Source organism: Akanthomyces muscarius, chromosome 4, assembly GCF_028009165.1.
Source record: "Akanthomyces muscarius strain Ve6 chromosome 4, whole genome shotgun sequence".
In the NCBI taxonomy this organism is placed as follows: Eukaryota; Fungi; Ascomycota; class Sordariomycetes; order Hypocreales; family Cordycipitaceae; genus Akanthomyces; species Akanthomyces muscarius.
Genome location: NC_079244.1, coordinates 2317858 through 2334320, shown reverse-complemented (window position 1 = coordinate 2334320; position 16463 = coordinate 2317858). Strand labels below are relative to the sequence as shown.

Here is a 16463-nt window from a genome sequence, read left to right as displayed (position 1 = left end):
GTCTGCGTGAGTTGGGCGGCAGGCACGACAGGGCCGTTGTATTTCTGTGCCTGGTCACCTTTGACTGTGCTGCCGCATTGACTTGACTCTGCCTCCCTCGAAGCTCAACGCTTACACGTGCGGCAAGGGGCGCCCTCAGAGGGGCGCCGTGGTGGTGGACCTAGCCAACTTGTGCTCAGTGAACCCCTGCAAAGTTTCCGTTGGCCACTATGAATGTGACATGCCTGTAAAATGTGGGCTTGAATTGTTTCTCTGCGTCTGCGCTTTTTTCCCTCCCCGTGGCCACTGGTCAGACAGAGCTTTGAGAGCCCACCAGCCCGCCAGAAAGGAGGAGCTGGGCGGTCGTCCGGAGCACTGCGGGGCCGTCAAATCGGACTTATAAGGGTCCCTCTCAGGGTGTTTACCGTGCTGGAGCTCCGGGCTGGTTTTGCTACCCGAGGTCCTGCAAATTTGCAAGCAATCCGAAAGGAATTGTTGAGAGTGGCTGACGATTTGTGCAGTGGTGCTGCGGATTGCCCTTGTTTTGGATAAAATCGATGAATGGTGTACAGTTTCCATCCGCACCGCAATTACAGCACCCAACTGTACCTAGTGAGGGAGAATAGGGTGCTGCGCACTGCGACAGAGCCCCCCAAAGTCACGATGGATAAAGCTGCAACATGTCACGCGAGCAATGCCGTGTCCGTTGCTCCAGAACAAAAAGAAATGTAAAATGAGCTGCATCGCGCGCGTGACTCTTGTCCTTTTGCTGCCTGCAACGCACAGAGTGAGAGAGTAAATGAGTCGACCACTTACTGGTAGGTAAGCCAAGGGCACACTGTGAGCCGGCCCGGCTTCAGGCATGTACAGGTACTTGTGCCCGCTAGCAGGCCCCCCCCCTTGACAGCCCTCCCGCTAAGCCCGCCTAGCTCGCCTGAAGCTCCACGGTCCACATAGATTGGATTGGGCATCCCGTGGGCCAGCGGCTGGCTAACAGCGGTGCAGGTGCAGCACTGCTGCCAGAGACAATCCCACAATCCACAATCAACAATCAAAGACGCACCAAGCTCCGCCCCCGTTTCTCCAACCCACACGTTGGCCAACCTATCACTACCACTATTTGGTTGGTTGTACCAATAAATAGCTACCAGGATGCACAACAGGTAGCCCTGCCTGCGCCTGGGTCACATTGCGCATTTTTCTGTCCCATGCAGATCACTGCACTTTATGTACAGCTGTGAACCCTTTCATATCCATTCTGCTCAAGGTGCCCGCCGCTCTACCCGCACTCATCACGAGAGCTTCCCCCTCGTTCTGCCCTCGTTTCCCGCAAACACCCAACGATAACCACGACAAACACATCGCCGCCATCACTTCTCCAGACTCGGCTCGGCAACATCATGCTTGGCTCTCAAAGCCATGAGCGGCGCCAAGCCATGAAGGCTCTGCGCAACCAGAGCATCAAAATCATTACTGGTTACACCATCCTCGGTGCGTTCTCTCCCATATCTCACGCGACTTTCACCATGACCTTCTTCTAACCACTTGCTCAACCCACCACAGGCTTCTGCAACGTCATCCTCTCCAGCATCGTCTTCTCCTCCAGCTACCTCATCATCCCCTACTCCCGACCGGCCGTCATCCTCATCCAGGTCCTGCCCGCCCTCGCCGTCAAGCTGCTGGCCCCCCACGCGCTCCGCCACGTCCACTGGAAGCTGCGCCCGTTTCTCTTCGCCGCCTGCTGGGCCCTCGCCGTCTTCGTCACCTCGGTCACGCCCGCCAACGTGCCCGCCGTCTGGCGCGTCCTCATCACCATGCTCGCCGCCGCCACGGCCGCCGCCACCGAGGTCTCCTGCATGGGCCACTTGCGGCACTTTGGCCGCGCGGGCCTAGCCGGCTGGGGCATCGGCACCGGCGCCGCCTCGCTCCTCTGGGCTGTCGCGCCCTACTTCCTCACCGTCAGCATGCACGCCGTCCTGCGCCGCGCCGTCGACTACGCCCACTACTTCATCGGCGCCGGGCTCGTCGCCAACTCGATGATCCTGCGCCGGCCGCCCATCTTCACCACCACGACTGTCGACAGCATCAAGTTTGACGCGAGGGCCGCCGAAGAAGGCGGCTCGTTTGTGGTCCAGGAGCCGCCGCAGAGCGAGCCCCAGACGTGGACGGGCCGTCTCGAGCACAACCTGCGCCTGATTGATCCTCTCGCCAAGCCTTACATCCGCTCCCTGTGCTTTGCCTTTACGCTGCAGGCTCTGGTCGCGCCGGGCATCTCGCGCGCCTACGGCCAGTCTGCCGTCTTTGGCAGCTTCGAGACCTTTTACGCCATCTACAATCTCGCTTTCCAGGCCGGCAACCTCGTGTCGCGCTCCACCATTCTCCTCATCCGCTTCCGCCACCTCGCTCGCCTGACCTCCCTGCTCGCCGTTCTGGTTGCCGTAATTCTCTTCAACGGCGTGGCCTCAATCTTCTCTTCGCCGTACTTTCTGCTGCCCGCGCTCTTCCTGACAGGTCTCCTCGGCGGCGCCGTGTACGCCAACGTGTTCGCGTCAGCTGTCGAGCAGATGGCCACCGACAAGCCCGCCGATGCGGAGTTTGGCCTCGGCGTCATTGGCACCGGCGAGACGGCCGGCACGCTATGCGGCTCGCTCCTCGCCGCGCTGGTAGAACAGAGCCTATGCAGCGTGGACGCAGGAACGGGCACGCGATGGTGCTATACCAGATCTTGAGCATATTTATTTCTGTGACCCTTTTTTTTCACGGCGCTTTCAACAATGCGACATGCCGCACGATACCCAGTCTTTTGTTTTGCTATTTATTCCTCCGGTTTTCTTTTCTTTTGACATTTTATAGGATATACCCCTCAGCAGGCGGCAAGCAAACGCTAGTTTCAGCATTTAATGATAATCTATTCACCCAACTCTACATCTCTTTGGACGCATTTACGGCGCAAGCCTCATACTAGACCCGTTTTCTCAACCCCATCATCAAAAACAGCGGCCGCAGCAGCTCGTCCTCGCCAACGCTACCCGCCTCCACCTCCTCCTTTGTCGGCAGCATCTCGATCAGCCCTGTCAGGTCAAAACTGGCCTGGAAAAAAATGTCCAGGTAGCCCTGCATCGTGCGATGCTGCTTGCGCAGGCCCGGCGCCAGCCAGTCCACCACGCGCTCGCCCTCGTTGTAGTAGTCGCTAAAGTTCCACGACTTCTCGCCCGTCTCGGCGTCGGCGACCACGCGCGGCCGCTGCGGCGCCGTGTACACCGGGTGCTCGACGTTGACGGCGAACACGGCCCCGGGCTTCAGCAGCGCGTGCACCTTGGCGACCAGCACGCCCAGCCTGGCGAGGTAGTGCAGCGTCAGCCCGCTGAACGCGAGGTCGTACGCCGTGCCCTCCTCGCGGGGGACGAGGCCCTCGGGGTCGGCGTCGAGGTCCACGATGCGGTAGTCAATTTTAGTTGCGTAGGCGGTGCCGTCACCGCCGTTGAGGCCACGGGCCTTGGCGATCATGTTGTGGGAGATGTCGACAGCCGTCACCGAGGCGGCGCCGTGGTCGACGGCCCACCGCGCGAACCAGCCGGAGCCGCAGCCGACGTCGAGAATGTGAAAGCCCTCGACGGACGACGGCAGGAGCGTGCGCAGACGCTTCCAGAGGAGGTCATTGTCGAGGTCCTTGTGCCCGGACCGGTCAATGATTTCCGAGTAGGCGGTAAAGAAGTCCTGCCTGTCGTAGATGTTTTGCGACATGATGAGTGGTGGGTTGTGGGAAGGGTTTACCGAAACGCGATACGCTTGCGATGGAACGGATAGAGTCGTAGTATGTGGTTTATATAGTTTCAACGGTTGCCACTTTTTCCAGCCGTTTGTGCCAAGCTCCGCGGCAAACGGCAAAGCGGGCCAAGATCTTTCCGTTTCTGGCAAGGAATAAAAATGAATCATTTAGATGGAGCTACGTAACCAGTAATTTGACTCGTATTTATGCCGCGAGAGCTTCTTTAGACGACAGACAGGGTTGGGACCCCGCAATTGAAACCTCATTACACGATGGTCTGCTCTACTGTGAGTCACTAGACTGGGTCCTAGTTCCGCGGAGCGCGACACCAATAAATACGACGTCAATCTCCTTGGAACATCGCAAAATTCTTTTTAACAGTTTGTCTGGAAATACTTGCCCTGGTGGGGAATGTTCGTCTCGACGGCCTATATCCTGCTTTGTCTCGCTATAATGAGCGGGGTAGAGAGCAGGCCTACACGATATTCTGCTCTAGACGACATTGCCGTACAATAGGATGTAAGCTGCGACGATTAAAGAATTTTACATCAGATCAAAATATTGGAACTATATTTAATAACTTGGAGAAATGTGGTATGCTGCATATGCAGTCTACTATTTGCAGCCACATCAGTTTGTGACAGGCCGGCTATTACGTAGTGAGACCACTTTGGCCGAAGGCGTCTTGGAAGCACTCCAGGAGATTCCCGAGCTCAACGCAGGCTACCCTGGAAAAGCACACGAAGACTTTTTGAGTCCAATTACCATCACACGCTTGCAAACAAACCGTGCGAGTTGCTTGGTTGCAGCGGCAATATCATTAATCGACGGCGCCTTAGGCCTGACTTGGGTGACCCGTCGCCTATCATCCATTTTCTTTTTAGCGGATACGAGGTTATATAATGCTCGACTTCTTAGTGAAGAATATCTTGAGAGTAAGGATAAGACCCAGCTTCTGTGAAGTGATTGCGAATGGAGACTTACGACTGCATCCCAGGCTGCCACAGACATCTCCACCCCGGTGCCCTAGATAGTGCTTATGACCAAATTGAGCGCTTCGAGGCTACCAAATGGCTCTTACAGCAAGAAGAATTCGGGGAATGAAAAAACGTTGCGAGCATGTCCAACGACGATCCAAGCTTTCTTGCGATGGAGGGGAGAGCTCATGTGAGAAAGTCATGCCGCTTCTACTTTTAGCAACAAACCACCACTCACCCGTCTTAACCACTCGGCTGGGACTACAGCGACCAATCATTGCGACAGCGGTTCATTAACCTTCTTTGTTTGTGAGGCCATTGTTAGGTTGTCGCTAATAATCATGATAGCTATGCCAGCGCCATACATCTCGTTACCCTCCTAGTCGTCATCGTCATAGTCGTCATCGCCACCATATGTCTCTTCGTACGCCTCCTCGTACTCCTCGCGAGCCTCTTCCAGCTCCTCTAGGTCACTACTACTCGCTGACGACGAGTCCGCATCGCGAAGAGCCTCTTCGTAGCGCTCTCTCGCCTCCTCGACCTCCTCCCGATCGCTGGACGACACTGAGTCGCCATCAATATCATGAGCAGGCAGGGCCGCGGGAACGACCACGGGTGCCTCCCAGCGATCTTCGGCCTGGTCACGTCTGTCCTCAAAATCATCTTTGACATAGTCCACTCTATCCTCGACCCGATGCTCAACCCTGTCCACCCGGTCCTCGAACCGATCGACTCTGTCTTCGACGGCATCTTCGGCCTTACCGAAGAGATAGGAGCCACCGGCACCGGCAGCTAAGCCGGCGACAGCGCCCAACGCCAGGCCACCGCCCATGCCCATGCCACCTCCGCTGCTCTTAGTCTTACCAGGAGGCGGTCCAGACGGTGCGTTGTACTGGTACTGCTGCTGGGGCGTTGCATCGTAGCCGCGAGAATCACCGCCTGGGTGAGACGGCGCGTAGTATCCGGGAGCCTCCCACTGTGTCTCGCTCGTGGTCTCATTGGCATAGTACCAGCGTTGGTGCTGGTGATCGTAAAAAGGCCGCCATTCGCGCGGGATCGGGGGCTTGTCCTGCGGAGGCTGGTATGGCGGTGCCGGCGGGGGCGAACTGTACTGATCCTGCGGAGGCGGGGAATTATATGGTGAGGAGGACGACTGTTGCTGATGCCCCTGATATCCGGAGCCTTGCTGGGCTGGGCGATACTGTTAGTAGCTGAGCGAATCCCGTTTGTCGGGGTACTACTCACGAGGGGGATATTGGCCGTTGTTGGGCCCCAAGCCCATGTTGCCAAAATTTTGGGCAAGATTATCTTGATACGTAGCCATGGCGCTGATTCCTCTCAAAATGCATCAAGCGTCGGGAAGCGTTTGCTGCTGCTCGACTGGCAACTTTGGGCGTGGCGGGGTTGAAGCTCGCAGGCGTGACAGCTGTGGTGTTGTGTAAGAGAAAACGCCAGGCACAGCTTTAAGCATACAATGACAATCGCAGGCCCAATTTTGCGTGGAACGGGCCGCTCGGGATGCGGAAGCAACGCGCCATTTTTGGAGGTCCCTTTTGATACGTAATACAGTAACTATCTACCTAACACACGGCGCGCGCAGCCGTGGGGACATGCAGGAAGAGTGCATTCTGACAGGGGCCAGATGTGGGCGACGCCGAGGCCATTCACTGAGGTGGTCCGGCGGAGGCCTCAAAGGAACACCGTCGCTTGACTTGGGTGCGACCCAACTTTCTGGTCAGGCAGTAAATGAAGAGGCCGGGAGCTGCTTGCATTGAAACATGTAGAGCTCTAGGAATACCACCTTTGGGATAGGAGACATGTCGTTGGCCTGATAGCACTAGTTAACAGTGCGGTAGAACAGAGGTTTGTCGTGCTAAGGTGGAGACGGGAGAGGTGCGGGCAATGATCTTTAGAGAGTAACTTACCTAAGGTAGTGTTAACTTTGGCGCCTCGCATCTTGAGATGCACTAACAAGGACAGATCGGGGTCAGGTGGTGTATCTAACTCCAAGGAAAGTACCGATGCATATTATTCGTCTCATGATTTGGTACATCGCAGGGCATAAAACTACCAAGTCGGTCAAGAAAACAAGACAGATAGCAGGGCATGTTACCTAGACAAAGATGAAAATTCCCCGAGTCCCGGCAAGACTTCAGTAGCGGTGATCACCGGAGCTATCAGCGCGCACATTACCGGTATACAACCCCTGAATCCGTTGGAAATGGCGCCCCCCGGCTGCTGCAGACGACAGGGCTGACTTCGCCTCGCCAGCTACCGAGAGGTCTGACAGGGTCTGGCCAGAGTTCTCGAGGAGGCTCCGTGACTTTCCCGCTCGCCCTCCGTCACACAGACGGCATCAGGACAAGACCAAGTAAATGAAGGCGGCGCTAAAATACCGAAGTCGCCCGAGTGTGATCTTGGCCGAAGCTTGGCGAAATACCTCGAGACTCACTTGAGCGGTCGTGCTGTAACAAAAAATGCCCGAGCTAAACCATTCGTAGATGCGCTGCTCCGCCTCGATGCTCGCCCCGCTATGATGTTGTTGCCCCTCAGTCAGCCGCGAGCCGGTTGCCTTGTAGCCGATGATGCAGCACCTTTTACGCATCTTTTTTCCTTGACACACTGATACCTGCCGGTCGCGATCGTCCAACATCTCGCTTTCCATCTCCGCAGCGAGCCACGCCGCGCCTCATCCCCGATCGCGATAACACCAACAACACCTTACGTACATCTCTCCCATCCACCCCGCGTTCTTCGGCCGGCAGACTCGCGCAGACGTCGCATAAACATCGCCACCAACCACGACCCTCGTCATCATGTCGGGATACCCAGGCCAAGGAGGCTACGGCGCCCAGCAGCACAATGGAGGCGCCTCGGGCTGGGGCTACGGCGGGAGTCCTGCTCCAGGATACGGTAACAATGGTCCGCCTCAGTACGGTGGTTACGGTGGCCCCCCTCCCCCTCAAGGATACGGCGGCCCCCCTCCTCCTCAAGGATACGGCGGCCCTCCTCCTCCTCAAGGCTATGGCGGTCCTCCTCCCCAGGGATACCACGGCGGTCCTCCTCCTCAGGGCTATGGGCCGCCGCAAGGCTATCACGGAGGTCCCCCGCCTCCTCCGCAATACAGCCGTCCGCCGCCGCAGCAAAACCAGTATCCTCCCCCGAACCGACCGCCTCCCCAGGGCCACGACGCCTACGGCTATCCCATGGGAGGGATGGGCGCCGGTCAGCGAACAGGCCCTCCCCCGCCTCAGGGTGCGCAGTCTTTCGGTAGCGGCGCGCCGCAGGGCTACACTTTCCAGTACTCCAATTGCAGTGGTCGCCGCAAGGCTCTCCTCATCGGCATCAACTACTTTGGTCAGAAGGGCGAACTGCGCGGCTGCATCAACGATGTCTCCAACGTGTCGCGGTTCCTCAACGAGCGCTACGGCTATAAGTGGGAGGACATGGTTATCCTGACCGACGACCAGAAGGACCCTCGCAAGATTCCTACCAAGCAAAACATGCAGCAAGCCATGGAATGGCTGGTCCGCGACGCGCAGCCGAACGATGCCCTCTTTTTCCACTACTCCGGTATGCACTGTGATTTTCGAAAATGCGATCTCTGGCAACAAAACTAACTTTGACTCTAGGCCACGGTGGACAGACGGAAGACTTGGACGGCGACGAAGATGACGGTTTTGACGAAGTCATCTACCCAGTCGACTACCAGCGTGCTGGCCACATTGTCGACGATGAGATTCACTACCGAGTTGTCCGACCACTCAGGCCAGGTGTGCGTCTAACGGCCATTTTCGACTCGTGCCACTCCGCCACCGCTATGGACCTGCCCTACGTATACTCCACCAAGGGCGTCCTTAAGGAGCCCAACCTGGCCAAGGAAGCCGGCCAGGGCCTGCTCAGCGCCTTTAGCTCGTACGCGCGCGGTGACTTGGCCGGCGTGGCCTCGACCGTATTTGGCTTTGCCAAGAGCGCGTTCAAGGGCGACGACGCGTACGAAAAGACGAAGCAGACCAGAACATCGCCTGCCGACGTTGTCATGTGGTCTGGCAGCCGAGACGACCAGACATCGTAGGTCCAAACAATGCAACTGAAGTCTAGTCCATGCTAACAGTTCTCCAGCGCTGATGCCACCATCAACGCGCAGGCTACCGGCGCCATGTCCTGGGCTTTCATCTCGGCCATCAAGCAGAACCCCAACCAGAGCTACGTGCAGCTTCTCAACAGCATCCGTGACGTGTTGGAGTCCAAGTACACCCAGAAGCCTCAGCTGTCGTGCTCTCACCCCCTCGGTACGTCTAATGTCACAACGCGAACTCTACCCTGAGTGTTCTAACCAAAGATAGATACGAACCTTCTCTTCGTCATGTAAAAACGGTGGGTCTTTGTATGGATGGTTCTGGACACATGCTTCCGTAATTCTGGTTTATGCTGTTATGAATAGGCTTACAAGGCAAAATGAATATAACGCGCTACTTCCTGTTACACTTTCACCGCCGTCACTAAAACGTCTACAGGGGCGAGCACCTCACCACGCGGTCGTCGGCAGCCAGAGCAGGCATGTATGACGCACTCTAACTATCGTTTGGAGCGAAAAAGGCCGCAATTCTAGACACATGTTAGCATCTTGCAATTTGCCCCGAGGAGAAGCGGGAAAGCTCACCCCATCACCAGAAAGCAGGCGCACAAGATGCCACCTTTCAAGCCCGTTGCCCTACGCCCGTCGCTGCCGCGGCCACCACCACCCAACACCAGCAGGTTGACCAGCGACACGGCCCCCAGCAGCATGGCCATCTCGAGCACGTCGAGCGCCAGGGTGACGGGCCGGCCGAGCGCCCAGCCCGCGAGCACCGTGAGCGGCGCGACGCACAGCGCGATCTGGATCGCCGAGCCGGCCGACACGGCGGCGGCGAGGTCGAGGTTGTCGCGCGCCGCGACCGCCACGACCGTCAGGTAGCCCGACAGGTTGCCCGCCAGCGGCAGGATGATGAGCCCGATGACGGCCTCGGACAGGCCGCGGCGACGCGTGACAGCGTCGAGCGTGCCGGCGAGCAGTCGCGCCGAGACGGCGAGCAAGATGGACGCGAGGAGGAGGATGGTGACGGACGCGGCCACGGCGCCGAGCTTGCCGTGGTCAGAGGGAGCATGCAGAATCTCGTCCTCCTGCTCCGAGGCGGCGCCGGCGCGCCGGTCATTGCTGAGGACCCGCGCGAGGCCGGCCCGCGCAAAGGAGCGCTGCTGCTGCGGCCACCCGCGGCTCATGCCGGACGAGGCGCGGCTGCAGCTGGACCCGGCTGACAAGGAGCGCGACCGCCACCGACGCATGCGCGGGGCAAAGGGCAGCAGCGGCGAGGAGACGGTAGGGGAGCGGCCGCGGGACGGTTCCTCGTCGGCGCGGTCCGAGTCGACGCTCGCAGGGCCAATCTCAAACACGCGGCGGGCGTACAGGTTCGAGGTGGGCTCGGTCTTGGTGCTGTCGGCGAAGCGCAGCGTGCGCGGCCCGGGCGTCGGCGGCGGCGACGTGCGGCGCAACAGCGGCGGCGGCGTGATGGGTGTGCGCAGCTGCGCGGCGTCGTCTTCTTCCTCGTCGGGCGCGCGGCTGCTGCTGCTTTGCATGGTGTGCAAGAAGTAGGCGACGTACATGAAGAGAATGAGGATGGCGGAGGCGCGGCTCATGTCGACAACCATGTCGTTGATGTTGCGGTGGGTGTCGCGGAACGTAAAAGTAAAGGCAGTCTGCAGGGGGCTTGTATAAGTGCATGGCATGGGTGCAAGGGGAGAGCGAAGAAGGCTCACGGGAATCATGAAGATGAAGACGGAGACGAAGAGCAGGCAGGCCAGCATCTGCGTCTCGGTGCTGGCGAGAGAGTCGTCGCCGGCAGTGGCGTGGGCGGCGACGAGGGCGCTGCCGAGGATGGGCAGGAGGTTGACGAGGATGGAGCCCAGGATGGAGGCCTGCACGATCCGGACGTGACCGTTTATAAGCGTCACACTATGTCTCGTTAGCTATATTGACAGCTTGAGCAATTGCAAAGATGAGCGCATTCTCACAAGCTGTAAAAGAAAATGTCAGCCGCAGTGAATGTTTATTGGACTTTTCTGTGAAAAAGGCGCACTTACAACAGAATCAGCTCTACAATGTTCCCCAAGCTTATGTTGAGAAACGCACCGACGGCGTCACCCGCCTCAAAGGCAATCCGCTCCGTCGCGTCCGTGAGCAGCGACGACAGCGGCACAATGGCCAGCGCGTTGACGGCGAAGACGACGAGGGAGGGCGCGGCGGCGCGGTACGCGGCGACGCCGACGGGCACGCACACGAGCAGGCCGTTGATGTACGGCCCCAGGACCATGTCGCCAACCTCGGCGGCAAAGGCGCTGGCGTTGCTGCTGTTGCTCACGGCATAACGCGCGCCGCCGCAATACGCAGCGCTGGATGAGGAGGACGAGTTGTCGCTGTCGTACTGTTGTGTAAATGTGTGATAGTCCGTTGTACGGCCACGGCGAGATGTGGCGGCGGCAGGCTCGCCGAACGAGCGGTGGAGGCCCATCCAGGTACGTAGTATGTCGTGGTAGGCATCTGTTGAAAGCAGTCAAGTCTACGGTTAGAGAAAACTTTGTGTTCCTTTTTCTTTTGAGAGGGGGGAGGGGCTTTGGTATTGGTGTTGGTAAGGAGGGCTCACCTGTAAACACTTGAGCAAGCCCCCCGCGAGGCTGGTCATGGCCGCCCGTCTTGGCATCGTGACAGGCCGTGTCGATAGTGTCGTAGACAGCAGGGAAACGCAGTGCCAACACTGGGGAAGTCGGGTGCTGTTGTTCATGTTGTTGCGAGATGTCGCGGCTATTGGTGGTTGTTGGTGATGTGCTGAATGTATCGGCCGTGGCCATGGAGCCCAATGAGGCACAAGATTATTGCAAAATTCAGGATATATTGCCAGAGGAAGAGAGCTAGTTGGGTTGCGGGGGTTTTAAAGGTCTTGGCGCAATGAGTACGGATAGGCTACTTGGAGACGGGAAAAAAATCGAGGCGAAAAACAGGGGCTATAGGTATCCATGCTACGAATATCGCGCAGGGAAAACTATATAAAGCGCAGGAGCGGTGAATCGAGAAAACTCAAACTTGGACACGGCCGCATTTTTTGAGACACCAGGTGACAGGAGAAGGGGGGAGGTTCGTCCACCTTGCAGTGACATTGTTTCCAGTGCTGGATGCTGTGCGTGAAGCGGCCGTGCGGGATATTTGACTCGGCCGTGGAGGAGGAGGAGCAGGAGGAGGAGGAGGAGGAGGAGGGGTGTCAAGCGAACATGGCGTATAAACTGGAGGCACCAGAGCAAAAACAGGATTTGTACGAAGATGCGGGATTTACTCTCATAGGCCATTTCCATTACCCAAAATTGGATTTGTATGGGAATCTGGCTGGCCTCTGGGTAAGTCGGCGAGGCTGGTTTCGTGTAAGTGAGCACCGAGGTAGGATAGGGAGGGGCGGTAGTCGATCAGCTGCCACGTCGGCGAGGAGCGGGGATGCGCGGAGGACGAGCATCTCAGAGAGATGAAACGAAAACCATTACTAGGCAGCTGGAAGGCAAACGATGACATGCGGTCTGAGGAAACATGACGATCCACAGGGTGTGCGCATTCGACAGAGCAGCGAGACATGATGCAACGGGGGACGGACGAGGTGGGCGTGGGAAGAGTGGCTTGGCGACGGATTACAGGGGTGCGAGGGCACTGAGGGGGGCGGCTGGAGGATTCGTTCCAGTGAGGGACAGCGCTGCGCCGAATTAGGCATGTGGCCGTGCTCAGGCTCGAGTAATCCATGCAGTGTTTTGGGGATTCCTTCGGGTGACTCCGATCGTAGCGGGACGATGCATGGTGCGCACGAGTACTCGGCACGTACCACCATATCTAACGTCTTTTCTCTCTCTCTCTCTCTCTCTCTCTCTCTCTCGCTCGCTCGTCCCCCCGCATGAGGGCTTTTGTGGTCGTGGCTCCTCTTGTCCATCGGTGGGCTTGTTTATTGATGAGGGGTTTATCATTGGCTTGCGGGTCTCGCTCGCTGTGTGTGGCAGGGTCGCAGTCATCACGGCGCAAGCCAAAAAAGGCCTCCCGTCGCGGTGCACCTTTTTTACCTTTTTGCGTATTGATGCCTCGGTTCTGGCTTTACACATACGGAGCGGTGGCGACAATAATTAAAAGCGGCTTGTCATCTCGCCAAGTAACTTTGCCATCAGTGCCAATGCCGTGCTGCTCTGGACCTCTCGGGTAGCGAAACGACCAGCGACACCCGCAAGAAACATCATGGCCACGGACAATGTGAGCTGGGACACAGTCACCGTCTCATGGCCACACTGATCGTCATTGGCGTTGTTGTGATGAACAGACGCCACGCATTCGGGCTGCCTCCCACTGGATCCCCCCCTCCCCCCCCCCCCCAACATCGCTCAAGCCCCAGGTGGGCTCCACGAGGCCACGAGGCTGAGGCTGCGTCCCACAAGGCAGTGAAGGACGACATCCTTATTACCAGTAAATTAGTTGGCCTAAATCTGGAAAAGAAAAGCAAAGGCAGGATTGGACAGGATACTAAATGGCGCAGTGAGCCGACGACGACAACAGCCAGCAAACACCCCCTCGATGCCTCGACGTCATCCCCCAAGCCCCGCTGTAGCTTGAACTCTCACAGCACCTGAGCCACTGCCCAGCCCGCCCATGCATCTTTTGTTTAGCCTGTGCTGCCTCGCTGACGAGCGTGCCAGAAATGCTCCTCGGGCGCCGGCCACTTGGTCCTCGTTCCGCCATGGGCTCGTTATTATGGAAAGGGGAAAAGGGGACCAGAGTGGTCCCTGTCGACGAGCTATCCTGACCCCGGTCGTGTAAAAAAAAGAAGCTTAAATTATTCTATGCGCACTCGAATAAAAATCCTGCAAGCCCTGCCGTCTCCATCTCGCCGCCCCTCCTTTGCCTTGTTACTCAATATACCAGACGCACCCGTTCACGGCTACGCATCACTGCTCTCCCGTCCTCACGCACCCGGCACTCGAACCCTTTCTTTTTCTTCCGTCTATAATCCATTCACTTCCACATCTCACATCTGGTGCTAGCTAGTATCACGTAAATCGTCCCATCACCCACAGCCTTTCCACACCGACAACCCGGCACCACACCCAACCCCCCTGTCTACTTGCCTATAAGGCTAGTTATACCATACCAGCGGTATAAAGCACAAGACCCTAGCCACACCGCACCTCGTCGTGTCCTCTCACCCTTTCCACATCCCAATACATCTCACCTTCTTCCTCTTCAACACCGCTCATTTCCCTCCCCCCAGGCCATGAAAGTGCGCGCCGCCACCGACGCCGACGTCCCCGCCATCGCGGCCGTGGTGCTCGCCGTCGCCTCCAGCGAGGCGCCATGGAAGAGCTACCTGCCGGCGCGCGCGCGCAAGGATCCCGTCTTTGTCCAGCACGCCGAGGCCGTCACGCGCAGCTACATCGCCGCCGGCGAGGCGACGTCGGCCGTCATGGTCGTCGAGCTGTCTGCCGCCGAGTCGGAGCGCAGCACGCCCGAGATTGTCGCCGTCGCTGTCTGGGACACCAGCGCCACCACCTCCGCCAAGACTGGTAAGTGAAAGCATCTACACCTCCATCACATACACCAAGGGCTTTGTGTCTCTCTCTGCACCAGGCAAAGAAGCTGACTGGTGCTCCCAGATCCCGAGGGCTACGCAACCTCCCGCAAGGACAACGACTGGACGCCCAACGACGGCCCCGAGGACCACCCCAAGCTCACGGCCCTCGGCGACGCCATGCGCCAAGGCCGCCAGCGGTACTTTGCCGCCGAGGGGCCGCACGTCTACCTGCGCGTCCTCGCCACCCACCCGGACCACCAGGGCCGCGGCCACGCCAAGGCCCTCTGCCGCTGGGGCATCGCCCTCGCCCACCGCAAGCGCGTCGGCGTCTGCCTCGAGACGGGCTCCCGCGGCTACATCATGCTCTCCGGCATGGGCTTCCGCGACCTCGGCGCCGTCGTCGTCCCCGCCGGCAAGGGCCACGACGAGCAGGTCCTCAAGGCCCTCCGCATGGACGCCGCCGCCGCCCAGGCCGCGAACCCGGGCGTCTGGGACTCGCTGTGGAAGTACATTTCCACGTGAGCCAGCAGTCCCGATGTCGTAGATGACGGCCGAATTGCATTCTTTCGCTTGGCGTTCTCTTGGTGTATTGGTGTTGGTGGGAACTTGCTCTAGTTATACTGGTAGTCACATTCAAATCCAGGAGACTCTTTACCAGTCTTCTTTTTAATAAATGACGTTACGCCTCTATTCATAGCCATCTTGAAGCAAATCATGGCCGTCTAGTCCATCAGCGAGTCTAGTCTATTGCAGTCCAGCTTATTGCAGTTCAGCCATGTACTTTTCCATGATATCATACGACATGTTGCTGCCGCCACACACTACAATCACCACCGTCGAGTTCTCGTTGAACCCGGGAATGTGGTCCTTGAGCTGCCCCTTGTACACCAGCGCCGCGCACACACCGCACGCCAGCTCCACCACGTAGTGCTCCTCGTCCGCGAACCTCCTGCATGCGCGAATCGCATCCGCGTCTGACAGCACCGCCGTCGACACATTGTCCCTTAGACCATACTCAAACGCCTGCTTGCAGACCCTCCTGGCACCCAAGCTCGTCGCCAGGCTCGTTATGCCCGGCAGCGTCACCAGCTCCATCTTCTGCACCGACTGGCTCAGCGCGTCGGCGCCCTCCGTCTCCACGGCAATGACCCGCGTGCGGTGCTGGATGCCGTACTCCTCGACGCCCTGCATGATGCCCGAGAACAGTCCGCCGCCGCCGACGCTGCACACAATGGCGTCAATGTTCGGCATCGTGTCCGCGGCCTGCAGCCCAACCGTCGCCGCCGACGTCACCGGGTAGTGACTGACTGTGGCGCCAATCTGCTTTAGTAGCTCTCGCGTGATGCCCGCATTGCCGTCCCAGATGCCCTGCGCGTCAAAAGGCGGCACGTACACGGGCGACTCCCCGGCTGCCTGCGCGGCCGGCATCAGCGTCCCCGTCAGGTGGTCGTCGGCCTCTTGCCACGACGCGCCCACCTGCACCACGTCCGTCGCGCCCGCCTCCCGCAGCTTGCCGATCATGAATTCCGTCGTCGACAGCGGCACGACGACTGTGGCTTGGCAGCCGAGCGTGAGAGCGGCATGCACGCAGGCGAGGCCGGCGTTGCCGCCAGACGACGAGTAAAAGTGCGCAGAGGCGGACGAGGCGCCGGGGGCGGCGCGTAGGGCCTTGAGCTGCTCGACCATGAAGTAGCCGATGCCACGCGACTTGAAGGAGCCAGACGGCTGCAGATTCTCCAGTTTCAGGTAGACATTGCTGGGAGGAGAGGTCAGTGCCAAGTCTCAAGGCAATTGGGCAATGTTTGCATGACGTACCAGCCTGCAGCGCGGGACAAGTTGGCCGACTTGACCAACGGCGTCTCGATGTACGGAATCTTGAAGCTGCTTCCCATTTTGCCGGATGAATGCTCTAAAGGACGCAAGAAAGAAACGAGTGACGATGCTTTTGAAACAAGACGAGTCTGGGAATTGTAGAGTTGAAGCTGGCAAGTTCGACTGACGATTATTTGACTGCGCCTCGCAGCTCAACGCCCCACCAAATGGAGCGGCAGCCGTCTTCTAGAATCGCCCTTGGGCCGCAAAAGGCGCAAACGACATGAAAGGATCAACGGGGTT

At 58.5% G+C, this 16463-nt stretch overlaps 7 protein-coding genes across 7 annotated transcripts; 3 read left to right on the top strand and 4 right to left on the bottom strand.

Annotated features, from left to right (window-relative positions):
- Positions 1–1379: 1379 nt before the first annotated feature.
- LMH87_011442 (uncharacterized protein) lies at positions 1380–2708 on the top strand (the record flags this gene model as incomplete). The annotated part of the gene is made up of 2 exons (XM_056200585.1): positions 1380–1470; positions 1543–2708. The coding sequence occupies 2 exons, from the start codon at positions 1380–1382 to the stop codon at positions 2706–2708; spliced, it is 1257 nt and encodes a 418-aa protein (XP_056052419.1).
- Positions 2709–2940: 232 nt separating this feature from the next.
- Positions 2941–3915, bottom strand: LMH87_011441 (uncharacterized protein; the record flags this gene model as incomplete). Its single annotated transcript, XM_056200584.1, has 1 exon — positions 2941–3915. The coding sequence occupies one exon, from the start codon at positions 3913–3915 to the stop codon at positions 2941–2943; it is 975 nt and encodes a 324-aa protein (XP_056052418.1).
- A 1189-nt stretch (positions 3916–5104) lies between these two features.
- On the bottom strand, positions 5105–6049 carry LMH87_011440 (uncharacterized protein; the record flags this gene model as incomplete). The annotated part of the gene is made up of 2 exons (XM_056200583.1): positions 5105–5916; positions 5971–6049. The coding sequence occupies 2 exons, from the start codon at positions 6047–6049 to the stop codon at positions 5105–5107; spliced, it is 891 nt and encodes a 296-aa protein (XP_056052417.1).
- A 1492-nt stretch (positions 6050–7541) lies between these two features.
- Positions 7542–9097, top strand: LMH87_011439 (uncharacterized protein; the record flags this gene model as incomplete). The annotated part of the gene is made up of 4 exons (XM_056200582.1): positions 7542–8298; positions 8358–8796; positions 8848–9017; positions 9072–9097. 4 exons carry the CDS (start codon positions 7542–7544, stop codon positions 9095–9097), a joined length of 1392 nt encoding a protein of 463 aa, XP_056052416.1.
- A 202-nt stretch (positions 9098–9299) lies between these two features.
- Positions 9300–11610, bottom strand: LMH87_011438 (uncharacterized protein; the record flags this gene model as incomplete). The annotated part of the gene is made up of 5 exons (XM_056200580.1): positions 9300–9333; positions 9389–10461; positions 10522–10717; positions 10846–11302; positions 11406–11610. 5 exons carry the CDS (start codon positions 11608–11610, stop codon positions 9300–9302), a joined length of 1965 nt encoding a protein of 654 aa, XP_056052415.1.
- Positions 11611–14051: 2441 nt separating this feature from the next.
- On the top strand, positions 14052–14870 carry LMH87_011437 (uncharacterized protein; the record flags this gene model as incomplete). The annotated part of the gene is made up of 2 exons (XM_056200579.1): positions 14052–14340; positions 14431–14870. 2 exons carry the CDS (start codon positions 14052–14054, stop codon positions 14868–14870), a joined length of 729 nt encoding a protein of 242 aa, XP_056052414.1.
- Positions 14871–15107: 237 nt separating this feature from the next.
- Positions 15108–16240, bottom strand: LMH87_011436 (uncharacterized protein; the record flags this gene model as incomplete). The annotated part of the gene is made up of 2 exons (XM_056200578.1): positions 15108–16104; positions 16164–16240. 2 exons carry the CDS (start codon positions 16238–16240, stop codon positions 15108–15110), a joined length of 1074 nt encoding a protein of 357 aa, XP_056052413.1.
- Between the last annotated feature and the right edge of the window lie 223 nt (positions 16241–16463).